Source organism: Heptranchias perlo, chromosome 23 (genome assembly GCF_035084215.1).
Source record: "Heptranchias perlo isolate sHepPer1 chromosome 23, sHepPer1.hap1, whole genome shotgun sequence".
Taxonomy (NCBI): Eukaryota; Metazoa; Chordata; class Chondrichthyes; order Hexanchiformes; family Hexanchidae; genus Heptranchias; species Heptranchias perlo.
Genome location: NC_090347.1, coordinates 37,721,300 through 37,743,029, shown reverse-complemented (window position 1 = coordinate 37,743,029; position 21,730 = coordinate 37,721,300). Strand labels below are relative to the sequence as shown.

Genomic DNA, 21,730 nt, shown 5'->3' with positions numbered 1-21,730 from the left:
GAATCCAGCAAGGATGAAAGAATCCTCAGATAGAACCTGCTTTTATCCACTTCATTTCTTTGAAGCAGGAACGCAGGTGGAATTTAAAGTCATTATCAAACTAAAGAAGAATGGAATAACACTTCCCAGATTTAGGACGGTCCATGTTCGAAAAGAAGCATGAGATCCGTCAGTCCCACCCCATCCAGATATAATGGGGTAAATTTTAACCCCACGGGCGGGTGGGTTGGGGGCAGGTAAAAATCATTAAAAAGTTAAACCCGACACCAGCCCGCCTCCAACCCGCCCACTTCCGGTTTTAACGGAGGCAGGACAGGGGGCGGGTGACCAACCCACGCTCAGGAGGCGGGTCGTTAAGTGAAATCTTTTAAGGAGGCTGCGGGCCTCCATTTTGACAGGTTTTTTATTTTTAACTCCTGGGGTCCGGGATTCCCGGGCCTTCTGCTTGACGCCACATAAGAGGAGGCGAGAAAGCGGGATCAACAGGTAAATGACTTTATTGCACTGGGCCAGGAGGAGCAGGAGTGTTTCCTCCAGGCCCAACTAGCCTACCTATCACGATCTCATAAACGAGATCGGCAGACCCTCTCCCCATGTCCGACCAACCTCACGATCTCTGACCCTCCCCCGCGAACTCCGACCCCCACACGATCTCCGACCCTCCCCCAGATCTCCAACACCCCCACAATCTCTGACTGCCCTGATGCCGACTCCCCGATGTTCGACCCCCCCCCCATGACTGAGCCCCTGATGACCCCCCCAATGACCGCCAACCCAGACAATTCCCCCCGATAACCGACCCCCCCGAAGTCCGACCCCCCGATGACTGACCCCCTGATGACCACCGACCCCAAACCCCGATGATCCCCTCTCCCCCCCACCCCAACATCTACAGAAAAAAAATGAAAAGATGTCCTTACGTCAAAATCGTAAGGATGTCCGGGAAACTCGTACTTCTGGGTTTCCCGTCAGGAATTCCCCCACCGCCCTCTTCCCAGCTGCCTGTTAAAATTTACCCCAGTGTATCTCGGTACACCATTTACCTACCCCTTAACTACACGTTCTCTGAGGAGAGACAAAAAAAATACACTTTTAACAGGCACCCTCAATTGAACCACATTTCAGTCTGACGATTACGAGGGTGAAATTCATATAAAACAATTCCTGATTCTGAATTGGATGGCTGGACTAGTTAAAATCCCCTCCTGTTAATCACTGCAAAACACAGAACCAGATATTTACATTCAGCACTTTCAAAAACTTTTCTGCGTGGGGAGAAGGGGCTCCCTGCAAATACCAACCCTCCCAGAGATTCCCCCCTCCTGCCCTAACTAATAAAAGACTGTGCCAGTTACCTAAACAGTTCTATCACTGCAGAAAATGAGTTTTTATTAATGTGCAGCAGGAGAAATCATGTACTGGTAAGTCCACAAAATTCAAAAAGCCGGTGATAGATGGCTTGAAATCCAGAAACCTTGGCGAGCCCCTGAAATATTATCATGGATGCTCCAGGGGCCAGTCTGAAAACTTAAGTTCTAGAATAACTTAATTAAACTAGTTTTCTAAAAATTAAAGGCTAGCAATCCCATTTGAAGTAAACACAAACCCCTGCTTTTAGCTCTTGTTTGGAGGAATGTACAGGTATATTTTTTTTATATGCCCAAAAACAAAACTGTATGAAGTTTTAAAACGGATTGAGTCCCGATCCTACGCTGGGGCAGGTATCCCGACTGTTACTGCTTCCCTTATAACAGCATCGTCCAAGCTTTTTGCCTTCACAAGCCACATAGCTGCTGCCTTGGAGACTCGTGGGCTACATATAAAACTCGAATCAATCATGGTGTTCCCGTTTAGGATTTATCCACCAAATGAGGCAAGAGCACTAAGAATAGTTCTTCCTAAATACCAGCCGCACAAACTATAAACAGGACAAACCACCACCTTCTCAAGGCAACTAGCGATGCGCACTAATTGTTGGCTTTGCCAGCAATGCCCTTATCCCAAGAATGAATATTTTTTTTTAAAAAGGCCCACAGCCTGCAGATTTGAGCACCCCCATGCATTAGAACATACTCCTGGACCATGTAACGTGTGAATTTACCACAGGCAGTCTCAGAATTATTGTTAGGAGCAAATTTTAAACAGACCATAGAGCATTTTCGACAGAATAGGTAATTTTGCAGAAGTAATCAATGGCCCGGAATTTACTCTAAAAATAACGGTGAGTCTAACGGGGGCTCGCCGTTATTTCAGCGCAAATGGTAGAGGAACTCCCGGTGACCGCACATGCGCCGTTAGACTCAGAATTCCAGAAGTTCCTCTACCAGATGCCCTGCTCGTCCAGAAGCTTTGCGGGAAGGAGGTTTCGCCGGCTGACTTACTGGTAAAATGGCTGCAACAGCGCAAAGTTGCTCTCGTGCCCAGCTGGAAACGAATTACTTTCGCCAAAAAAAGGTACATCCAGATTTTTTAGTCCTAATGACTGCCAGACAACCACACTGGCACTGAAAATTTACTTTTACAACTGTGGAATCTCATTCCTTCACATTTTAATTGTTGTTGGGCATTTAAAAAAGAAATTTAAAATCTTTATTTTTTTACTTTTTCTTTCTGTCTCTTTTATCTCTGTCTTTGAATTCAATATTTCTTACCCTTTCTTTTTTTAACTTTCTGTAACTAATTTTACATTGAATTTACTATTCTAACTGACACTTCCTAGTTCTGTGTCTGCGCTGCTCATTAATAATTCTTCAATCTGATTGATTAAGGGGATAGACAGTTCCCCCTGTTCACACAGCTCACAGATGCCCACTAGAGGACGCTTCACTTTTTTCAGCTCCCCAGTTCAGCAAGTTAGTGCCCAAAAGCCCTTGGATAGTTTGTGGGTAAGTTCAAATCTAATGAGCAGCATGCTCAAAATCCAGGCCATATATGTTTCTTTCGGATTGTGACCCAGAGAAAAGACACAGGGTACAGGATGCGCTGTTGTGGAACTTCAGGAATGTACTTTAATCACAGCCAATGTACTTTTTCCTTACTATGTTTTTAATGCTAGGTGCTTCATGCACTCACTGTGTCACCTCTGGCCTCCAACTTCTCTCTGCCCTTCTGCCTACATTTTAGAACCTTTTAAAATCCAAACTTGTCATCATCCAACCACTACGTCTTGATTTATCTCACCTTGCTCCTCCTCTTTACTACCTTGCGGGTGGTGTCCAGCCTTATGGGCCTTCATTTAAATAACAGAAGTAAGGCTTTCTTTGTAAATTTACATTGCAGGTGGTTTTTGACGGTCTCTTCCGCACAGCATCTATCCTGAGAACTGCATGCTGTGCTCGATAGTTTTTACCAGAGTGTGAATGGTCTAACTGGAAGGGCCTTTCCTCATCACATTCCAAGCAGCACCTAGATACCTGTTTGTCAGCACTGGTGATGAAATGTTTGGTCAGATTGCTTCACTTGTCTGTCTGAGGAGTGTTGTGCTGCTGTAAACACACTATCACCACCCAGTGGAAGAATTAATTACTACAACAGTGAAGCTTGATCCAAAGGTCCACTGTGGTATATTCTCATTGTTATTTATTCCTTGGCTGGCAGACACTGCAAGTATTGATTGCTTCTTTCAACCTTATCTGACAATCATAATTTAAGTTACAGTATATTTACTTTAGGATCTTAGTTATGATAGACTCAGTTTTGTTAGTGATGTCCCCTTGGTTGTTGTAAAGAATCTTACAACACCAGGTTATAGTCCAACAAATTTATTCGAAAATCCTTGGTTGTTGGGGAGGGGGCACTTGTTATAGTTGCACTGGGTTTTTGCCCAATCCCAAAAATTTCCAGTCTATGCAAAACAGCGAATTTGCACACAGCAAAGTCCCACAAACAGCAATGTGATAATGACCAGATAATCTGCTTTTTATTGATGTCGGTTAAGGGATAAATATTGGCCAGGACACTGAGGAGAATTCTCCTGCTCTTCTTTGAAATAGTGCCATGGGATCTTTTACATCCACCTGAGACCACCTTGGTCTAACATCTCATCTGAAAGATGGCACCTCTGACAGTGCAGCATTCCCTCAGTACTGCACTGGAGTGTCGGCCTAGATTTTGTGCTCAAGTCTCTGGAGTGGGATTGTGAACCCATAACCTTCATGATTCAGAGGCGAGAGTGCTACCACTGAGACACAGCCGACACTTGTATTGTTGTTTGTACTTTACTAATATTTTTTATATTTCCTAAAGGTGATATTTCACATAAGCAAATTATATTTTGCATGTTCCTCATGCTGCATCATTTGGAACTCAAGGCAAAAAATGGCAATGTGGTCATGCACTTGATTATAGTGCATTCCAACCATTCATTCACGAGAAAGACCCTCACAAGGTCGATTTTTCCCCCAGTTTTCTCCCCCTGAAGATACTGATTCCTTCTGATACTGATATGGTTCTATGGGATGGCAGTGTCAGGTACCTCATGCTCGTGACTGAACTTCACGTATGAGCCTAGATGGTTTTTCATGGGAGACCCCAGATCTGTTCTCACTTAGTGTTTGCTTTTCAACAGGAGTTGATGGCAATCAAAAGTGAGAATCCTGGCTAATGCTCCCCTATCTAGGATATTAATTATAGTGCCCAGTTGTGATCAGCTAACTTTAGCAAAACTTGGAATGGAACCCACTACCCACAGCTTTTCATAGCTTACTTATTATACTTGCTTATCCACTTACCCACTGAGCCATTAGAGGATCCAGATCTTCTTCTACTCAAAAAAGCAGTGGAATCACAATGTCAGCTGATGACTAATGGGTTGAAATAAAACAGCGAACCTTTGAATTAATTCTGATTATAATCTGTGTCATTCTTGTCTTCGTTGATGATTTAATGAAAGTGAAGATCAGAGTTATCAATGGACAATTAGACCTTTACTCAATGGGCTATGCTGTTCACTATTAATCAAATGAGCTGGTGGTAGGGGATGTTGCACTCAGTTTTCCCAAAGCATCTGTGTCCAGGTGGCTCCTGCAGGAGGAAAAGTATTGATTGAGTGGGGCATTGAAAGTGACACCTGATTGTCAACTCTTCGAGGCAGCTGTAATCTCAGTCTGCTTTCTGGAAGACCTGTCAGCGGGGAGAAAAGGATAGAAGTAAGTGAGCCTTTCGCATAATTCTTGATCTATTGGGCCCTGCGTTATATAATGTAAAGAACAAAGAACACGCAAAATAAATAGACCCTTTCTATGAATGTGTCCCTCATCCATCCAACCAAAACCTGAAAGAAACCATCTGCAAATCCCATTGCAAAAACAAAGGATATAGAATTATAAATCATCTCTAACTGCATGTTTGGGATGTTCCAAGATCCAGAATGTAGGTATCATTTATTTGGGGAACTTGTAAAAAAAATAATTTTATCCTTTTATTAATATTTTTAATTCCCTTTAAAAAGAGAGTGTCTCCACAAGTACCTTTTCTAAATCTCTGTTTAAACGGTTCAAAAGAAATAGGAATAATTTCGGGGTATCCTTTTTTTCCTATTTTTTGTCTTATGGAAAAGTTTTATTTTAAAATGTCCACAGTTCATGTCCATTTCAAGATAATTTAATTTAAAAAGTCCTTCTTTTACGTCTTCACAGATGATTCTTCTATATCTAACGTGGCTGACTTTTAACTGTCCTCTGAAGTTGGAAAGCTGCACTCCGTGGAATCACCACCTTTTCTGGGCAACTAGGGTTGGACAATAAATGCCGGCCTTGCAAGCGACACCCACACCCCGACAATACATTTTAAAAAATCCATATCCTTGGAGCCAGCAGCAGAAAATGGCATCGTTAATTTGGAGGGAGAGGAGCAGCCATGAAGCAAAGCTATCCAGGGCCCATTGTAATGTTGAGTGGTAGTTTCCACTTTAAAAAAAAATAATTTTAGTACAAATGGTCAGAGAGAAGTAACCTGGAGGCATTACTGTGCTTCATCGTGTGAAAGAGCTGAGTTGACATCACTAACCCAGTAAATTTTAACTATCTTGAATTCAGCTGTACATTCATCACGCTGACAGGCTTGGCAACTTGTCCAAGCCAGCTTCCCTGATGATGTCAGCAGCATTCACAGTATAAACAGAATTTTAAAAAATTGTTAGAGGTCATCGGTGCTATACTCTGTAAAAGAGAGTTGAAGATGTCAGTTCAGAGGCAAACAGAGTTATTCTGTATACCTGTATACACATTGCCCAAGGACAGCCTATTATATGCTTTGAGTGCATAAACCTTCCAGGAAAATGCAAAAAAAAAGTGTTGTGCAAACCTATCAGGTTTACATTGTCACATTGCAAATTATTTTTTTATTCATTCTTGGGATGTGGGCGTCGCTAGCAAGGCCGGCATCTATTGTCCATCCCTTGTTGCCCTTGAGAAGGTGGTGGTGAGCCTTCTTCTTGAACTGCCGCAGTCCGTGACATGAAGGTTCTCCCACAGTGCTGTTAGGTAGGGAGTTCCAGAATTTTGACCCAGCGACAATGAAGGAGCAGCGATATATTTCCAAGTCGGGATGGTGTGTGACTTGGAGGGGATCTTGGAGGTGATGGCGTTCCCAAGAACCTGCTGATTTGTTAAATCCTCTACTAATACGTTATTATTGCACGTAATTGTTTTGTGATGGAGAACGCATTTTGATCATAAGGGCTCTGCATAGGAAATTCTATCTATCCAAAGTTGTAAAGCACAGGGAATGACCTTGTGATGCACTCTTAATGTCCTCAGGGCAACGAGGTATGGGCAATAAATCCTGCCTTGTCAGTGTCACCTACAAAAAACTATACATTCAATTCCACATAATTATTTATATGCAATTAGGAAAGTTTTGATCTTCCACAGTCAATTTCCTGTGCTGATAATATACAACTGTGTGCAAGAATGTCCAAGTTATATGTACATAAGAAATTTTCTGTTGGCTTCTCCCATCCCCCACCTCCAAAACATTTTCTTACCCGTAATCTCCTGAAGCAGCCTCCAGCACTTCAATCAAGTGGCAATTCTTCACATGTGAGCCTATTTGTGTCTCTTGTTTTTCATAGTTTATGGTTCTTTTCACAGGTACAGTGCAGTGTTGAAAAAAGAATTTTTATTAAAGATATTTTAGAAAAGGTGCAGAAAAAAACAGGAAATGCATGGTAGATCAATTGGCACCTGAGAGATAAAAATAGGTTAACCTTTCTCATGTGACCCTTCATCAGAATTGCTACTTTTCAATGGAAGATGTGTGGTGCTAAGGTATTTCCTGGTGATACAGACCTCTATCCATCGCTGATTATCAGTGTGAATTTTGTGACTGCGTGAAACCTGTTTCGCAAAAAGGGTGGTAAAAATCTGGAATTCTCTCCCCCAAAAGACTGTGGATGCTGGGGGTCAATTGAAATTTTCAAGACTGTGATCACGGATTTTTATTAGGTAAGGGTATCAAGGAATATGGATTAAAGGCGGTTAAATGGAGTTGAGCTACAGATCAGCCATGATCTGATGGCGGAACAGGCTCAAGGGGCTGAATGGCCTGCTCCTGTTACTACGTTCAAAACTGCTATGAAAATTACTTCAAAGTGGTTTCAAATAATTAATGTTACCTAAAAATGTGACCAAATGGTGGTACTGTCTGAACTACAGATTGTAAATGAGCTATAAAATGCTTCTATACACAACGTCCAGCTCAAGACCTTTGTTTCAGTATCTCCATGACATTATCATTAGACATGATTAGGCAACTGGAAGGTCACACAGGTTAAAGGGACATTGTTGCTGGAAAATGTCTTGAAAATAAAGGCATGTGCAATGATGGGATAAGAAAAGGAAATATTGCAAACAAAGTCGACACTATTTGCTGTTGTATCTGCTGCAGAAGTAGATGGCACATTGTGGGATTTAAGTAGAGCATTCCAGAGTTGTCACCATCAGAGAACTGTGAAAGTTATGACGACAAGTGCCATAGATTGCAGATTTGTTCAAACATATGGTGTGTTGATTTTATTTATTCTTGCCAATTTTCCTCCTCCTCTCCCAAAGGTGTTGACTTCTGCAGGGATACAGTTCCATGGGCGTGGGCCACCTTCTAGTACTTTTACCCGAGTAGCCATTCCTCATGGCTGAAGTTAGACCTAGAAGGTAATTGGTTGCAAGTCAAATTCAACCATATACCACCACAACACACCTTCCAGCAGAAGTTCAATGAATTGCGACCGGGAGCAGGAATCCTGCATTATTTCCTACTCCTATGACGCCCTGACTGAGATCAGCAAACTCAGTACAGACTGGGAAATCAAACCTGGGACCTTCCTGGTCTGTAGGTCTCAGATACAAACATAAAACGCTGGAAACACTCAGCAGGTCAGGCAGCATCTGTGGAGAGAGAAACAGAGTTAATGTTTCCAGTCGATGATCTTTCATCAGAACTGAAACGTCAACCCTGTGTCTCTCTCTCCACAGATGTTGCCTGACCTGCTGAGTGTTGCCAGGATTTTCTGTTTTTATTTCAGATTTCCAGCATCTGCAATATTTTGCTTTTGGCTCGAATACAAGCTAGCTTTAACAACTGAGCCACTGGGGGAAGCTCGCAATCATATTTTTCTATTTACTCACATTATAAATCATTGCTCAAATCTAATGCATTGTGCAGAAATTGCAGTGCATGCTTTAAGTCATTGATAGCTACCAATGTCTCTATCCCCTACTGCTCTGAGCCTCAGTAGACAGTCTACTGATCCCAATCAATTTGTTCTGAGCTTGGGAAACCAGTCTTTAGATGTCAGTATTCAGGTCCTACGTGCTCTGAGCCTGGGAACCCAACATATTGATTTGCAACGCCTCTGTCCCTTTTGCTCTCAGACACTCTGCAGACAAGGGCTGTCCTCAGCGCGCGTGCGCACTTCGGCCCAAACCTGGTTGCGCGTGTCGCTTCCTCCCCCGGGAGCGGTAACTAGGGACGCGCCTCTGTTACTAGGCAACGGCAGGGCCCGGGTTCGCTCAGGATCCGGGGGTTCGGAGTCCGGCCTCTGGGGTTAAATCCGCGTCGCACTGAGCAGGCAAGGCCGAGGGTTTACTCGAGGAAAGGGGGCAGGCCCGGCTCGGGGATCCAGGCAGCAATGGCGAAGAGTGAAATTGGCGCCGCCTCGGCTGTCGGGTAAGAGAACCGGGGCCCCGGGCCCTGTATTGCGACCGGGGGCCCCGGGCCCTGTATTGCGACCGGGGGCCCCGGGCCCTGTATTGCGACCGGGGGCCCCGGGCCCTGTATTGCGACCGGGGGCCCCGGGCCCTGTATTGCGACCGGGGGGCCCGAGCCCTGTATTGCGACTGGAGCCCTGTATTGCGACCGGGGCCCCGGGCCCTGTATTGCGACCGGGGGCCCCGGGCCCTGTATTGCGACCGGGGGGCCCGAGCCCTGTATTGCGACTGGAGCCCTGTATTGCGACCGGGGCCCCGAGCCCTGTATTGCGACTGGAGCCCTGTATTGTGACCGAGGCCCTGTATTGTGACCGGGGCCCCGGGCCCTGTATTGCAACCGGGGCCCCGAGCCCTGTATTGCGACCGGGGGCCCGGGCCCTGTATTGCGACCGGGGCCCCGAGCCCTGTATTGCGACCGGGGCCCCGAGCCCTGTATTGTGACCGAGGCCCTGTATTGTGACCGGGGCCCCGAGCCCTGTATTGCGACCGAGTTCCCGGGCCCTGTATTGTGACCGGGGCCCTGTATTGTGACCGGTGCCCCGAGCCCTGTATTGTGACCGTGGTCACCACAATAAACGGAGGCCGCATGTGAAATGCAGCTTTAAGAGATTCCGTTTAATGGCGTACGATTGTTGCATTGTTAACACTTGTCATTTACAGCAGATCCATGAGCCAACCCGTGGCTGGTTTCTACTTAAGCTGCCACGAAATGTTGTTTTCAGCCTAGAAAGGAGATGTCTGTGAGGTAAAGGAAGAACTTGCATTTATATAGTACTTTTCACGACCTCAAGTCCCAAAATGCTTTACTGCCAGTGAAGTACCTTTGAAGTGTAGTCACTGTTTTAATGCAGGAAACATGGCAGCTGATTTGCGCACAGCAAAGTGCCATAAACAGCAATGAAATAATGACAGTCTGTTTTTAGTGATGATGGTTGAGGAATAAATATTGTCCCGAGTATCAGGAGAACTCCCCAGCTCTTCTTCCAGTAGTGCCATGGCATCTTATATGTCCACCTGAAAGGGTGTCGAAAACTTAAACTTAATATTACATATTCTATACAATGCATTAACACCCAAACAAAAGTAAGACAAGTGAGAATTTATTATTTTACTTGTACAAGTGGAAGAGCACCTCAAAACAATGGTTGAGGATACATCTTCGCTGAGTTCAAGAAACAGCTCACGTTTATACAGCTCAGTAACAACGTCCACCTGTCACAGAATATGGGCGTACATGTACATTCTTTATTGGCTCAGGTAGTTAGTCAATCAAAATAGGGAATCCACCCTCTAGTTCCCATAGCCGTCTCGATATTTTGGACGCAGGCCTGGGAAAGTGCTTTTTCCCTAAGAAACTGTCTTTATTATCAGTAAGTCTGTAGCTAGTCTCAAGGCTATACGGTCATCCATTCCTGTTAGTCAGACAGCTATCAGCATGAGAAAATTCAAAGTAATTACACAATTGTGCTTCTATGTGTTTTCGTGAGAAACTATTATGTGAATTTTGAAGTGAATTAGCTGGTCAGTTAATATGGTCAAATATCCCGTCATGCATTTTTACATTCGTGAGTTAGGTGTATTTAGAGAGAGTTAATATGGTCAGGTATCTCTTTATGCATTTCCACATTGGCATCCGAAAGACAGTACTTTCTTCACTTCTGTGTTCTTGTAGTTTGTCAGTCATGAGTAGTTAAGGTTTCATTTGTTAATAGTTTTTTTAACTTGTTAATCATATATAGTTTTTAAAAATTTCTTCACTTCAGTTTTAATTGTTTATAGATAGATTTTCTACATTTAATTTTTCTTCAAAAAAATGGCCAACATCATTTAGTGCTACTGCACAGCCACCAACAGTTGTGGTGTTAATCCCCATAAATTGTTACAGCTGACGCCGGCTGTCTCAGTTGATGCCTATTGATACCCATTACTCACTACCTGTCTCAATCTAATAGTTTGCAAAATGTCTACTTTGAGTCATCAGAAAGGCTTCAAACACTGCACGACTTGTAGCAGACCTTTCACAGTGGTTGATGGCCATGACTAATGCTTGCGCTGTCTGCCATCTAAGCAGGTGAACCAACGTGAGACATTTCATGAGTTAATTGATGCAATTTACATGTCAGTTTTAAAAATTTTCCATCACCGATATAGTCCCTGACTATAAAGTATTGCCAGAAATATCCAGCAAGACGAGTATTTGGGTGTTTGTTCGTGCCACATGTGTGTATTTCTGTTTTTTTAAAAATTAAAGTTGTACAGTTTGGAGCTTCTCAATGACTTTGTGGGTAAATCCATGTTTAACTGAGCTACACAGACCAGGAACATCCCAAGTTTGACCCCCTGCCCCTGTGCTGTGTTAGCGGATTTCAACTGGGTAGCATTTTGGGTGCTTCAATTCATCATCTAGCTGCTGGGTTGGAATGAGGAGAAAATCAGCCAGGAACCTCACTCTTGGGGAGTAATTTTAACCTCAAAGAACATGAGGGTTGGGGCCAGGTGGGAGGTTAAATTAGCAGCTTTTTGGAGAGGGACCGCATCCCGGCTCCAACGCACCCACTTCTGGGTTTAGGATGCATGCGTGTAACAAAAACCCGGAAGTCCCGACCCCACTTAAAGCCAGCGGGCAGATATTTAAAGGACCAATTCAGGTACTTGAAGCACTTTAGGTACTTAACTTTTTGTGGGTTCTGCAACAAAAAACAGATTTAATTATTCCTGAATGTGTCTCTCGTAGCTTCTGAAACACACCATTGAAACGGGGGCGAGATGCAGCCAAAGCTCATTTGGCCCTTTAAACCAGTGACTGACATATCTCAATAAAAGGTGAGGTATTGCAGCTGGGCACTGAGTTCTCACAGACAAAGGTTTGGCTGGGAGTTCTTTGTGTCTAGATTGAGATTTCTTCGTTGAGACTGAATTCTTGTGTTGAGACAAATTTACCTATATTTTGGACTCCCTCAAACTGACGTGATCAGGATGGGGGGTGCAATGGATCTATTCCACAGTACATCTGAGGAGGAGGAAAATGAAGATGGGGGATCCATCGCTTGAGCAGCCACACACATTGCTGCCAGGGATGCCCTCATCTCTAATAGGTCCTCATAATGAGATGTGCAAATTGAAGACTTTGAAATACTCCGGCCGCCTGGAACAACCACCACCGCTATCCTCCCCGCCCCCGCCCCCCCCCCCCCAACCCTGCACAAAACAGTTCTTCAACCACGCATACACCCATTGGCACTGCGTCTTGGCATTCATGGCGAAGCACATGGAAGGACAAATTCACAAAAGGGACTCAATAATGGCCAAGAGGTGGTAGTGGTGGTGATGATGATTAAATTTAATGCGCCATAACAAAAAAATATATAAATTAACAACATGACAGCTTGTCAAACACCTTTGTGCTTACCCTTGCTGAATTACAATTGCTTAGCCTTTCTCTTTCTACTGCTTCTAAATGATGCATCCCCTGTGGCTTCAGCAGAGGTGTTGGCAGGTTGCTCAGATCCCTGATCTGATTGCAGAGATGCTCTCGGCCTACGACCTCTGGGTTTTGGAGCCCGTGAGGGCCCCGCCAAAGACTGCTCCACCTTCACCTGTGCAGGGGCAGACTCGGCCATTGGGAGAGGAGGTAGCATTGCGGGTACTGGTTAAGGAGGGGCAACGGGTGAAACGTGGGCGCGCTTTGTGTGGAGTCCCCAATTCCATGTCCCCTTTCGCCATCACCCCTCTCCCGGGTCAAAGCAACATCACTCCCACCGCTCTGCTGGCCAGCAGGTTGGTGAGAGTGCCGCGTTGTAAGGCCATGGCTAACATATCTGTCTGCCTGTTGAAGGCGGCAGACATGTTGGCACCCAGAGTCCACACGGTCGTTGTCATAGCCTGAATGGACTCATTTGAGAGTCATGCTTGAAGCTCAATGGAGGCTAACATTGCAGACATTCTCGCACTTACCTGCGCCACCAATCCACTAGTGATGGAGTTGGACTCCTCCATCCTCTCTGCTATTTGGAGAGTGTGCGTGGCACTTTTTCCATTACCTCGCAAAGTTGCTCCTGTTCCTCCATCATTCTCCTTTTCAACAATGGCCCCCGGGGTTCAGCACCTATGTCCAGCTGAGCAGAGCTTGGAGAGGAGTGTGCCCCCCGACACAGACTCTCCACAGCTGCCCCCTGCCACCAGTGTCTGCTCGTGCTCACTTGTGAGTGGTGAAACACCAGGTGACAACCCAACTAACTGTCTAACAGGACCCACCAAAATGCGAGTATCTGCGCTTGTGCATGGCTGTATGTCCTGTGACCTTCAGAAGGAATGAGCTCCTCTGAAGATTCGCTTTCTTCCATTTCTGCTGATTCCTCATGAAGGCATGAAGACCTCTGGAAGACAACAGAAAGTGATATTAATGATTCATCGCAAAAGTGACAATCTTTCCAAAGGCCATACTAAGGTCTGACACAGTTACATCATTGATAAAATCAATTCATCATGTGTGTGAAAGATGTTAAAGTTCTGCGGGTTGCCAGTCTCTCCATCTCCAATGGATAGACGTGTGACGGTCCGACTTATTTCCATGGCCTCCTCCTCTGTCATCACGTCATTTGGGTACGCAGTAGGCCTGCTGCATGGCTTGGAGAACGCAAAGCCCAAAAGCAAAGGTAATTGACTGCAATCGAGATACGATCTCAGATTTAAATGCGCTCACTTTGCCTCCAGGTCCCCTACACACAAATCCACCCACCCGCTGACTTCCTGCCGCCATGCTAAAATCATGTCCCCGGTTGCTGCCCAGTGATTCTTGCTGGAAAGTATGTACGAGGACATTGGGTAAGGACAGAACCATGCTTGGCTATGGTGCCCTTTGCAGTCTAATACCCTGATGAGCCTCCCTGTGTAGTCCCACTGTAGCATGGGTTTACATTCGTTGTGCCTGTCAGGGGGCTTGACTGAACAAGACATACAGGTGCCACAAACAGCCACATGAAGGGTACAGCATCTTATTCAAGGTGGTAATTTTGATCGGCAGCTTGACGGGTCGGTCCTTGACACAGATAGTTGAGGGACGAGTTAGAGAGCTGATTTTCTTGCATGCCCTGTTCTCTTTCTCATTCATGAGCACTTCTCTTTTTTTTAATCTCTTCTCTCTCTCCCCACTCCCTTTTTCCTCTGCTCACTCTTCCCCTCTCCTTTCCCCCGCTCTCGCGCTTCCCACCCCTCTCGCGCGCTTCCCACCCCTCTCGCGCGCTTCCCACCCCTCTCGCGCGCTCTTCTCCCCCCCCCCCCCCCCCCACTTCGTCCACTTTGCCCCACGCCCCCTCACGCTTTTTCCTCTCTCTCTTTGTCCTTTTTTTTGTGTGAGATCATAGTAGCCAATACATTTTCAAAGGGACCTTATGATCCCCTGGGTCACACAATTGTTTGATTAGGTATTGGGCAATGCTTTTGATCTTAGGGCAGTGACTGGCAATGATGAGCCTGAGCGAATATCAACTGCAGATCCATGAAATTTGTAACACTCGCACATTAAGAATGGCCACTTGGGCAACATAATGGAGGGCTGCTGACGCCCATGAAACCACACCTCAGCAATCGTCTGTACTGTTCTAGGGTCTAACAACATCTCAGAACTCAGGAAACTTTTATTAGACTCTTTAGTGCAAAAAGGTTTTCAGAATTTGGGTGCTTGGATGTAAGACAACTGTGATTGTTTGTCTGATGATCCACTTTGCACTAGCTTTCTAAATAGTTTGATAGATATGATTACAGAGTTAGCATCTTCAGGAAAGAAGAGGCAAAAAAGTGTGTCAAATGAGGAGTTGTAGAGGAAGAATGTGCCATAATTTGTTGCGGCAGGGATCTAACAGCGTCCGCTCTTAGTTAGACTTGACCTTGCCCGTATCGGTTTTTTAATTTTTTGCATGGCAAGTTGCTGAAAGTGCGAGCTGATTACGTTGCAGCGAGGGAAACTGGGCCTGAATGAACAGGGCAAGCAATTGTGCATCTTCTTAACCAATCAGACTGAAGGATTGTGAAATTAACAGCGCAAGGACTGAGAAGGAAGTGTAAGTTAGAATGGGTGAAATTAATGTCAAATCAGGTACAGAAAGAGGAATAAAAAGAGGGAAAGAAAGATTGGATTAAGCGAGAGAGAAAAAAGAGACAGAAAGAAAAAGTTAAAAAAAATTTAAATTTAAAATTTTACATTTTTAAAATCTTCAACAACAATTAAAACCTGCAGGAATGAGACACCACACTTGTAATAGTTAATTTTCAGTACCAGAGAGCCAGAGAGGTTGACTGGCAGTAATTAACACTTATCATGTGGTTAAAAGGGTACTTAGACTGAAATGGATAAAACTTAACTTTCTGTGGCGAGTTTAGTTCGTATTTACCGCTCAAATACTGCAACTTCACTCCATTCAATGCATTTCAATGGTGAGGTAGACAGCGAGATGCCGTTTTCACGATGCTAACAGCGGAGCGGTGTACCTTAGACTCCAACTTTTGGATTTCAGCATTTAACCGCGCTTCTGCCCCTCATCTGAAGTTGCTGTAGCATTTGTGCATAAATAACGGCGAGCACCATTAACCTCACTGTTATTTTGACAGCAAATTCTGGCCCAACATGTTTAGGTCACTGTCTGTGTACATTTCTATTTGTCTGTGTACATTTCTATTTGTATTTTTAAAAAAAATCATGTTTAATATATTTTATTTTATGCATTTCCCAGGTGCCAGGCCAGAATGAAAAGATTACATAGCACTCAGGTTGCAACATCAGCCTGTTCGAGAACAAAACCTTCTGTTTCTGTTAAAGATGTTACGACAAGTAACAAGGATACTCTAAAAGACCAGGTTGGTGTAAATATAATATAACAATATTTGAAGTTTTAGTAGTCGCTTTATAAATTCCTGTGCAGGTAATAATACAGTAGAAGGGAAAGCACAACCAAAAATTCAAAAAGAGTTATGAATGGATTTTCCCTCCATTCTGATCTCTATTGAAGAGAAGAACAAAAAAAGTAGATTTAACAACAGTACCTATTATTCTGAATACACAGGGGAATGTTAATCTCATCATACTTATTTTAATGGTAACAAATGGTAATTCCAATTCTGGATGTTTTCTGCTGGGTAAGTTTTTTTCACTGTTGGATTTTATTAACCTCAGTGGCAGAAGCCTGGCCAGTCAGAACTCGCCTGCAATAACGCGCACTACTATAGTTTTAACCAATTTAACTCGTAAAGTAATGATCAGGGATGTTAGTCCAGGTCTGGTAAGCATAAAATTGAGTAGAGTAGAAAATCTGAACAATCTGATTCACTAAAATTGCTATATGCATTTTGAAAGACTAATTTGTTGGCATTAGAATCAAAGTATTTGTTCTTATTTTCAAAATTAGCCTCCGAGCTATGAAACCAGAAACAAAGAATAAACTGGAATTCAAGTTCTAAACATTGTGTGTGTTGTCTGCTTATGTAGTCTGTAATTGGAAAATTATATTTAAATGAATTCCTTGGTTAGTTCTGGGTTTCTTTGTACTTTGTAATGATTTATTAAAAAAAAACACGCCTTCAGATTTTCAATTTCCCATGAGAACGAATGAAAAAAAACAGATGAGTGGTGTACTGGGGCTTTTGGTTTGCTGCATGTATTTTTTAAAATGCTTGTGGGTAGAGTGCTGCTTGGAAACTAATGGGACTAAAAGCTGATAAATCCCCTGGACCTGATGGCCTACATCCTAGGGTTCCAAAAGAGGTGGCTGCAGAGATAGTGGATGCATTGGTTGTGATCTAGAATCTAGGGAATTTTGGAACAGTCCAAGTGGATTGGTAACAAATGTAACACCGCTATTCAAGAAAGGAGGGAGAGAGAAAATGGGGAACTACAGGCCAGTTAGCCTGACATCAGTCATCAGGAAAATGTTTTAATCCATTATGGAAGTGGTAACAGGGCACTTAGAAAATCATAATATGATCAGGCAGAGTCAACACGATTTTATGAAAGGGAAATCGTGTTTGATAAATCTATTAGAGTTTTTTAGGATGTAATAGCAAGGTCAATAAAGGGGATGTTGTATACTTGGATTTTCAAAAGGCATTCGATAAAAGGTTGTTAGGCAAGATAAGGGCTCACGGGGTTGGGGTAATATATTAGCATGGATAGAGGATTGGTTAACAGACAGAAAATAGAGAGTGGGGATAAACAGGCATTTTCAGGTTGGCAGGCTGTAACTAGTGGGGTGCTGCAAGGATCAGTGCTTGGGCCTCAGCTGTTTACAATCTATATTAATGACTTAGTTGAAGGGACCAAGTGTAATGTATCCAAGTTTGCTGACAATATAAAGCTAGGTGGGAAAGTAAGCTGTGAGGAGGATACAAAGAGTCTGCAAAGGGTTATATAGGCAGGTTAAGTGAGTGGGCAAGGAGGTGGCAGATGGAATATAATGTGGGGAAATGTGAGATTATTCACTTAGGTAGGAAGAATAGAAAAACAGAATATTTTTTAAATGGCGAGAAACTATTAAATGTTGGTGTTCAGAAAGATTTGGGTGTTCCTGTACAAGAAACACAGAAAGTCAGCATGCAGGTACAGCAAGCAATTAGAAAGGCAAATGGCATGTTGGCCTTTATTGTAAGGGGGTTGGAGTAAAAGAGTACGAAGTCTTGCTGCAATTGTATAGGGCTTTGGTGAGACCTCACCCGGAGTACTGTGTGCAGTTTTGGCCTCCTTATCTAAGGAAGGATATACTTGCCTTAGATGCGGTGAAACAAAGGTTCACTAGATTGATTCCTAAGATGAGAGGGTTGTCCCATGAGGAGAGATTGAGTAGAATGGACCCATACTCTCTGGAATTTAGAAGAATGAGAGGTGATAGATATATTTTTTAATGCTAAAGGGATCAAGGGATATGGGGAAAAAGTGGGAACAGGGTACTCAGTTAGACGATCAGCCATGATAATTTTGAATGGCAGAGCAGGCCCGAAGGGCAGAATGGCCTACTCTTGCTCCTATTTTCTATGTTTCTATGTGATCTCATTGAAACATATAAGATTCTGAGGGGGCTTGACAGGGTAGGTGCTGAGAGGTTGTTTCCCTTGGCTGGAGAGTCTAGAACTAGGGGGCATTATCTCATGAAAAGGGGTCGGCCATTTAAGACTGAGATGAGGAGGAATTTCTTCACTCAGAGGGTTGTGAATCTTTGGAATTCTCTACCCCAGAGGGCTGTGGATGCTCAGTTGTTGAGTATATTCAAGGATGAGATAGATAGATTTTTGGACTCTAGGGGAATCAAGGGATGAGGGATCGGGCGGGAAAGTGGAGATGAGGTCGAAGATCAGCCATGATCTTATTGAAGGGCTGTATGGTCTACTCCTGCTCCTATTTCTTATGTTTTTATGGTTGGTTAAGGTGCTGGTGAGCGAGCACAGTCGACTGTTTAAATGCACACTGGTAGTTGATGGAGTCACCATTTAGTCCCCAGTGGGTCCTGGGATGACTCCTTCTACCGACAGGAACCTGGGACCAGTTAATGTAACAATTGCAGCAAAATCCATGTTGTGTAGACACTTTGCCAAAGAGTTCAACTGATCCATTGTTGAATTAACTGCAAATCAGTAGATGAGCTCATTCTTAACTGGGTTGTCTTAATCTTTACACCAGTGGAAAACTGCCTCATCTTTCTTTGAAAGTTCATTAATAAAGTCTTAACATAGAACAGCAAGTTTTTCAAAAGCAATTTTGTTACAAATTTCACTTTTTGTTTTTTGGGGCGAAAGCCAGGATTAGCACAGAATGGGGAAAAAAATTGTTGGTTTCAGTTTATTTCCCGCTTTTCCAACATGTCTGTCTCCCTCGTTGCCATTGTATGGAGGAGGAAAACAGCCCGCATATAGATTCGTTATAAAGTACAGCACAGACATTTAATAATTTTTTTAAATCCATTTTCTCTGAATGAGGATGCCAACTTTTGCCAAATTACATGCAATTTTGTGCTGTGGACATATGCCCATTAGGATCTAGCTTGAGACTGCCTAAACATATTTCACATAGGAGCCTTGGAGCTAGAAGTCAGAGAATGCTTTCACCCGATTAGTCTGGATTGGATGCAAACCCAATTCCCAAAGGTGAAGGAAAATGTTCTAACCTACAACAGAAGCAGTTTTTGTTCTATTCTTTAAGAAATGGAATTCAACTTTAATTATTATTTTGGAAAGGCTCATTCCCCCCGATAGTCTGAATATAAGAAATGGGAGCAGGAGTAGGCCATACGGCCCCTCGTGTCTGCTCCGCCATTCAATAATATCATGGCTGATCTCCTACCTCAACTCCACTTTCCCACCCTATCCCCATATCCCTTGATTCCCTTAGTGTCCAAATATTTATCGATCTCAGTCTTGAATATACTCAATGACTGAGCAGCCATGGCCCTTTGAGGTAGAGAATTCCAAAGATTCACAACCCTCTGAGTGAAGAAACTTTTCCTCATCTCAGTCCTAAATGGCCGACCCCTTAACTTGGGACTATGACCCCCTAGTTCTAGACTCTCCAGCCAGGGGAAACAGCCTCTCAGCATCTACACTGTCAAGCCCTCTAAGAATTTTATACGTTTCAATGAGATCACCTCTCATTCTTCTAAACTCCAGAGGATATAGGCCCATTCTATTCAATTTCTCCTCATAAGACAACCCTCATCCCAGGAATCAATCTAGTGAACCTTCATTGCACCCCATCTAAGGCAAGTATATCCTTCCTTAGGTAAGGAAACCAAAACTGTACACAGTACTCCAGGTGTGGTCTCACCAGAGCCCTATATAATTGCGGCAAGACCTCCTTACTCTTATACTCAAACCCCCTTGAAATAAAGGCTAACATACCATTTGCCTTCCTAATTGCTTACAAAATGAAAAATATCAAAACATTTGCTGCCCTTTTCTGGCTAAAGATTAAAGTTGGTGGGGGGTGAAGAATATGAAAATTCATATGCAGAAGGGAATGCTCTTCTGAGGCTGGAGTTCAAGTACATTTGGAGCAATCAAAAGCCTCTTATTCGAAAGACCAAGTCAGCTTCGGAAAGAAAAACAGTTATTAAAAACACCAGTAAATGTGTTTTTTTCTTTAGTATGCAGCAGAAATAACATGCAAGTGAGTCAATAAATTCAGAAATATATGAAAATCTGATGCCAAGAGAATCTGAATACCTCAGTGGTTCCTTGTGATCATAGACTCACAGAATCAAAGAAAATTTATGGCACAGAAGGAGGCCATTCGGCCCATTGTTCTGCACCTGCCGAAAATGAGCCACACAGCCTAATCCCATTTTCCAGCACTTAGTCCGTAGCCTTGTAGGTTATGGTACTTTATATGCATATCCAAGTACTTTTTAAATGTGATGAGGTTTTCTGCCTCTACCTCCCTTTCAAGCAGTGAGTTCCAGACCCCCACCACCATCTGGGTGGAATAATTTTTCCTCAGCTCCTCTCTAATCCTTCTACCAATCACTTTAAATCCATGCTTCCTGGTTATTGACCCCTCTGCTAAAGGAAATAGGTCCTTCCTATCCACTCTATCGAGGCCCTTCTTAATTTTGTACACCTCAATTAAAGCACCCCTCAGCCTCCTCTGTTCCAAAGAAAACAACCCCAGCCTATCCAATCTTTCCTCATAGCTGAAATTCTCCAGTCCCGGCAACATCCTCGTAAATCTCCTCTGTATCCTCTCTAGTGCAATCACATCTTTCCTGTAACATGGTGACCAGAGCTGTACGCAGTACTCAAGCTGTGGCCTAACTAGTGTTTTATACAGTTCTAGCATATCGTCATGCTCATCAGTTTGAAGAGACCCTGCCTAATTCACACGAGCACATGCACTCACACACTCCCATCCCCTCACACACTCCCATCCCGAAGAAGATGGTCACGAATTGGTCCTTAGACAAGTGACAACTGTTGAGGAACCAACTAGGGAACAGGCTATTTTAGATCTAGTATTGTGCAATGAGAAAGGGTTAATTAATAATCTTGTTGTAAAGGACCCTTAGGGAAGAGTGACCATAATATGATAGAATTCTTCATTAAGTTTGAAAGTGATGTAGTTCATTCCGAAACTAGGGTCTTGAATCTAAACAAAGGAAACTACAAAGGCATGAGGCGCAAGTTGGCTATGGTTGATTGGGGAACTACATTAAATGGTATGACGGTAGACAGGCAATGGCTAGCATTTGAAGAATTAATATATAATTTGCAACAAATATATATTCCTTTTAAGACACAAAAACCCAACAGTGGTCCAACCGTGGCTAACAAGAGAAATTAAAGATAGTATTAAATCAAAGAAAGAGCAATATAAAGTTGCCAGAAAAAGCAGTAAGCCTGAGGATTGGGAGCATTTTAGAATTCAGCAAAGGAGGACCAAGAAATTGATAAAGGGAAAATAGAATATGAAAGTAGACTATCGAGAAACATAAAAACGGACTGTGAAAGCTTCTATAGGTATGTAAAAAGAAAAGACTGGCGATGGTAAATGT

General features: G+C 43.4%; 1 protein-coding gene across 1 annotated transcript in view; it reads left to right on the top strand.

Moving 5' to 3' along the window:
* Positions 1 to 8,912: 8,912 nt before the first annotated feature.
* The window catches only part of LOC137341255 (protein phosphatase 1 regulatory subunit 7-like), a 57,478-nt gene continuing 44,660 nt past the window's right edge, over positions 8,913 to 21,730 (top strand). The window contains exons 1-2 of the mRNA XM_068004346.1: positions 8,913 to 9,165; positions 15,935 to 16,058. Of these exons, the coding sequence (XP_067860447.1) occupies positions 9,128 to 9,165; positions 15,935 to 16,058 (162 nt within the window). The 5' untranslated portion in view covers positions 8,913 to 9,127. The remainder of the gene's footprint in view (positions 9,166 to 15,934; positions 16,059 to 21,730) is intronic.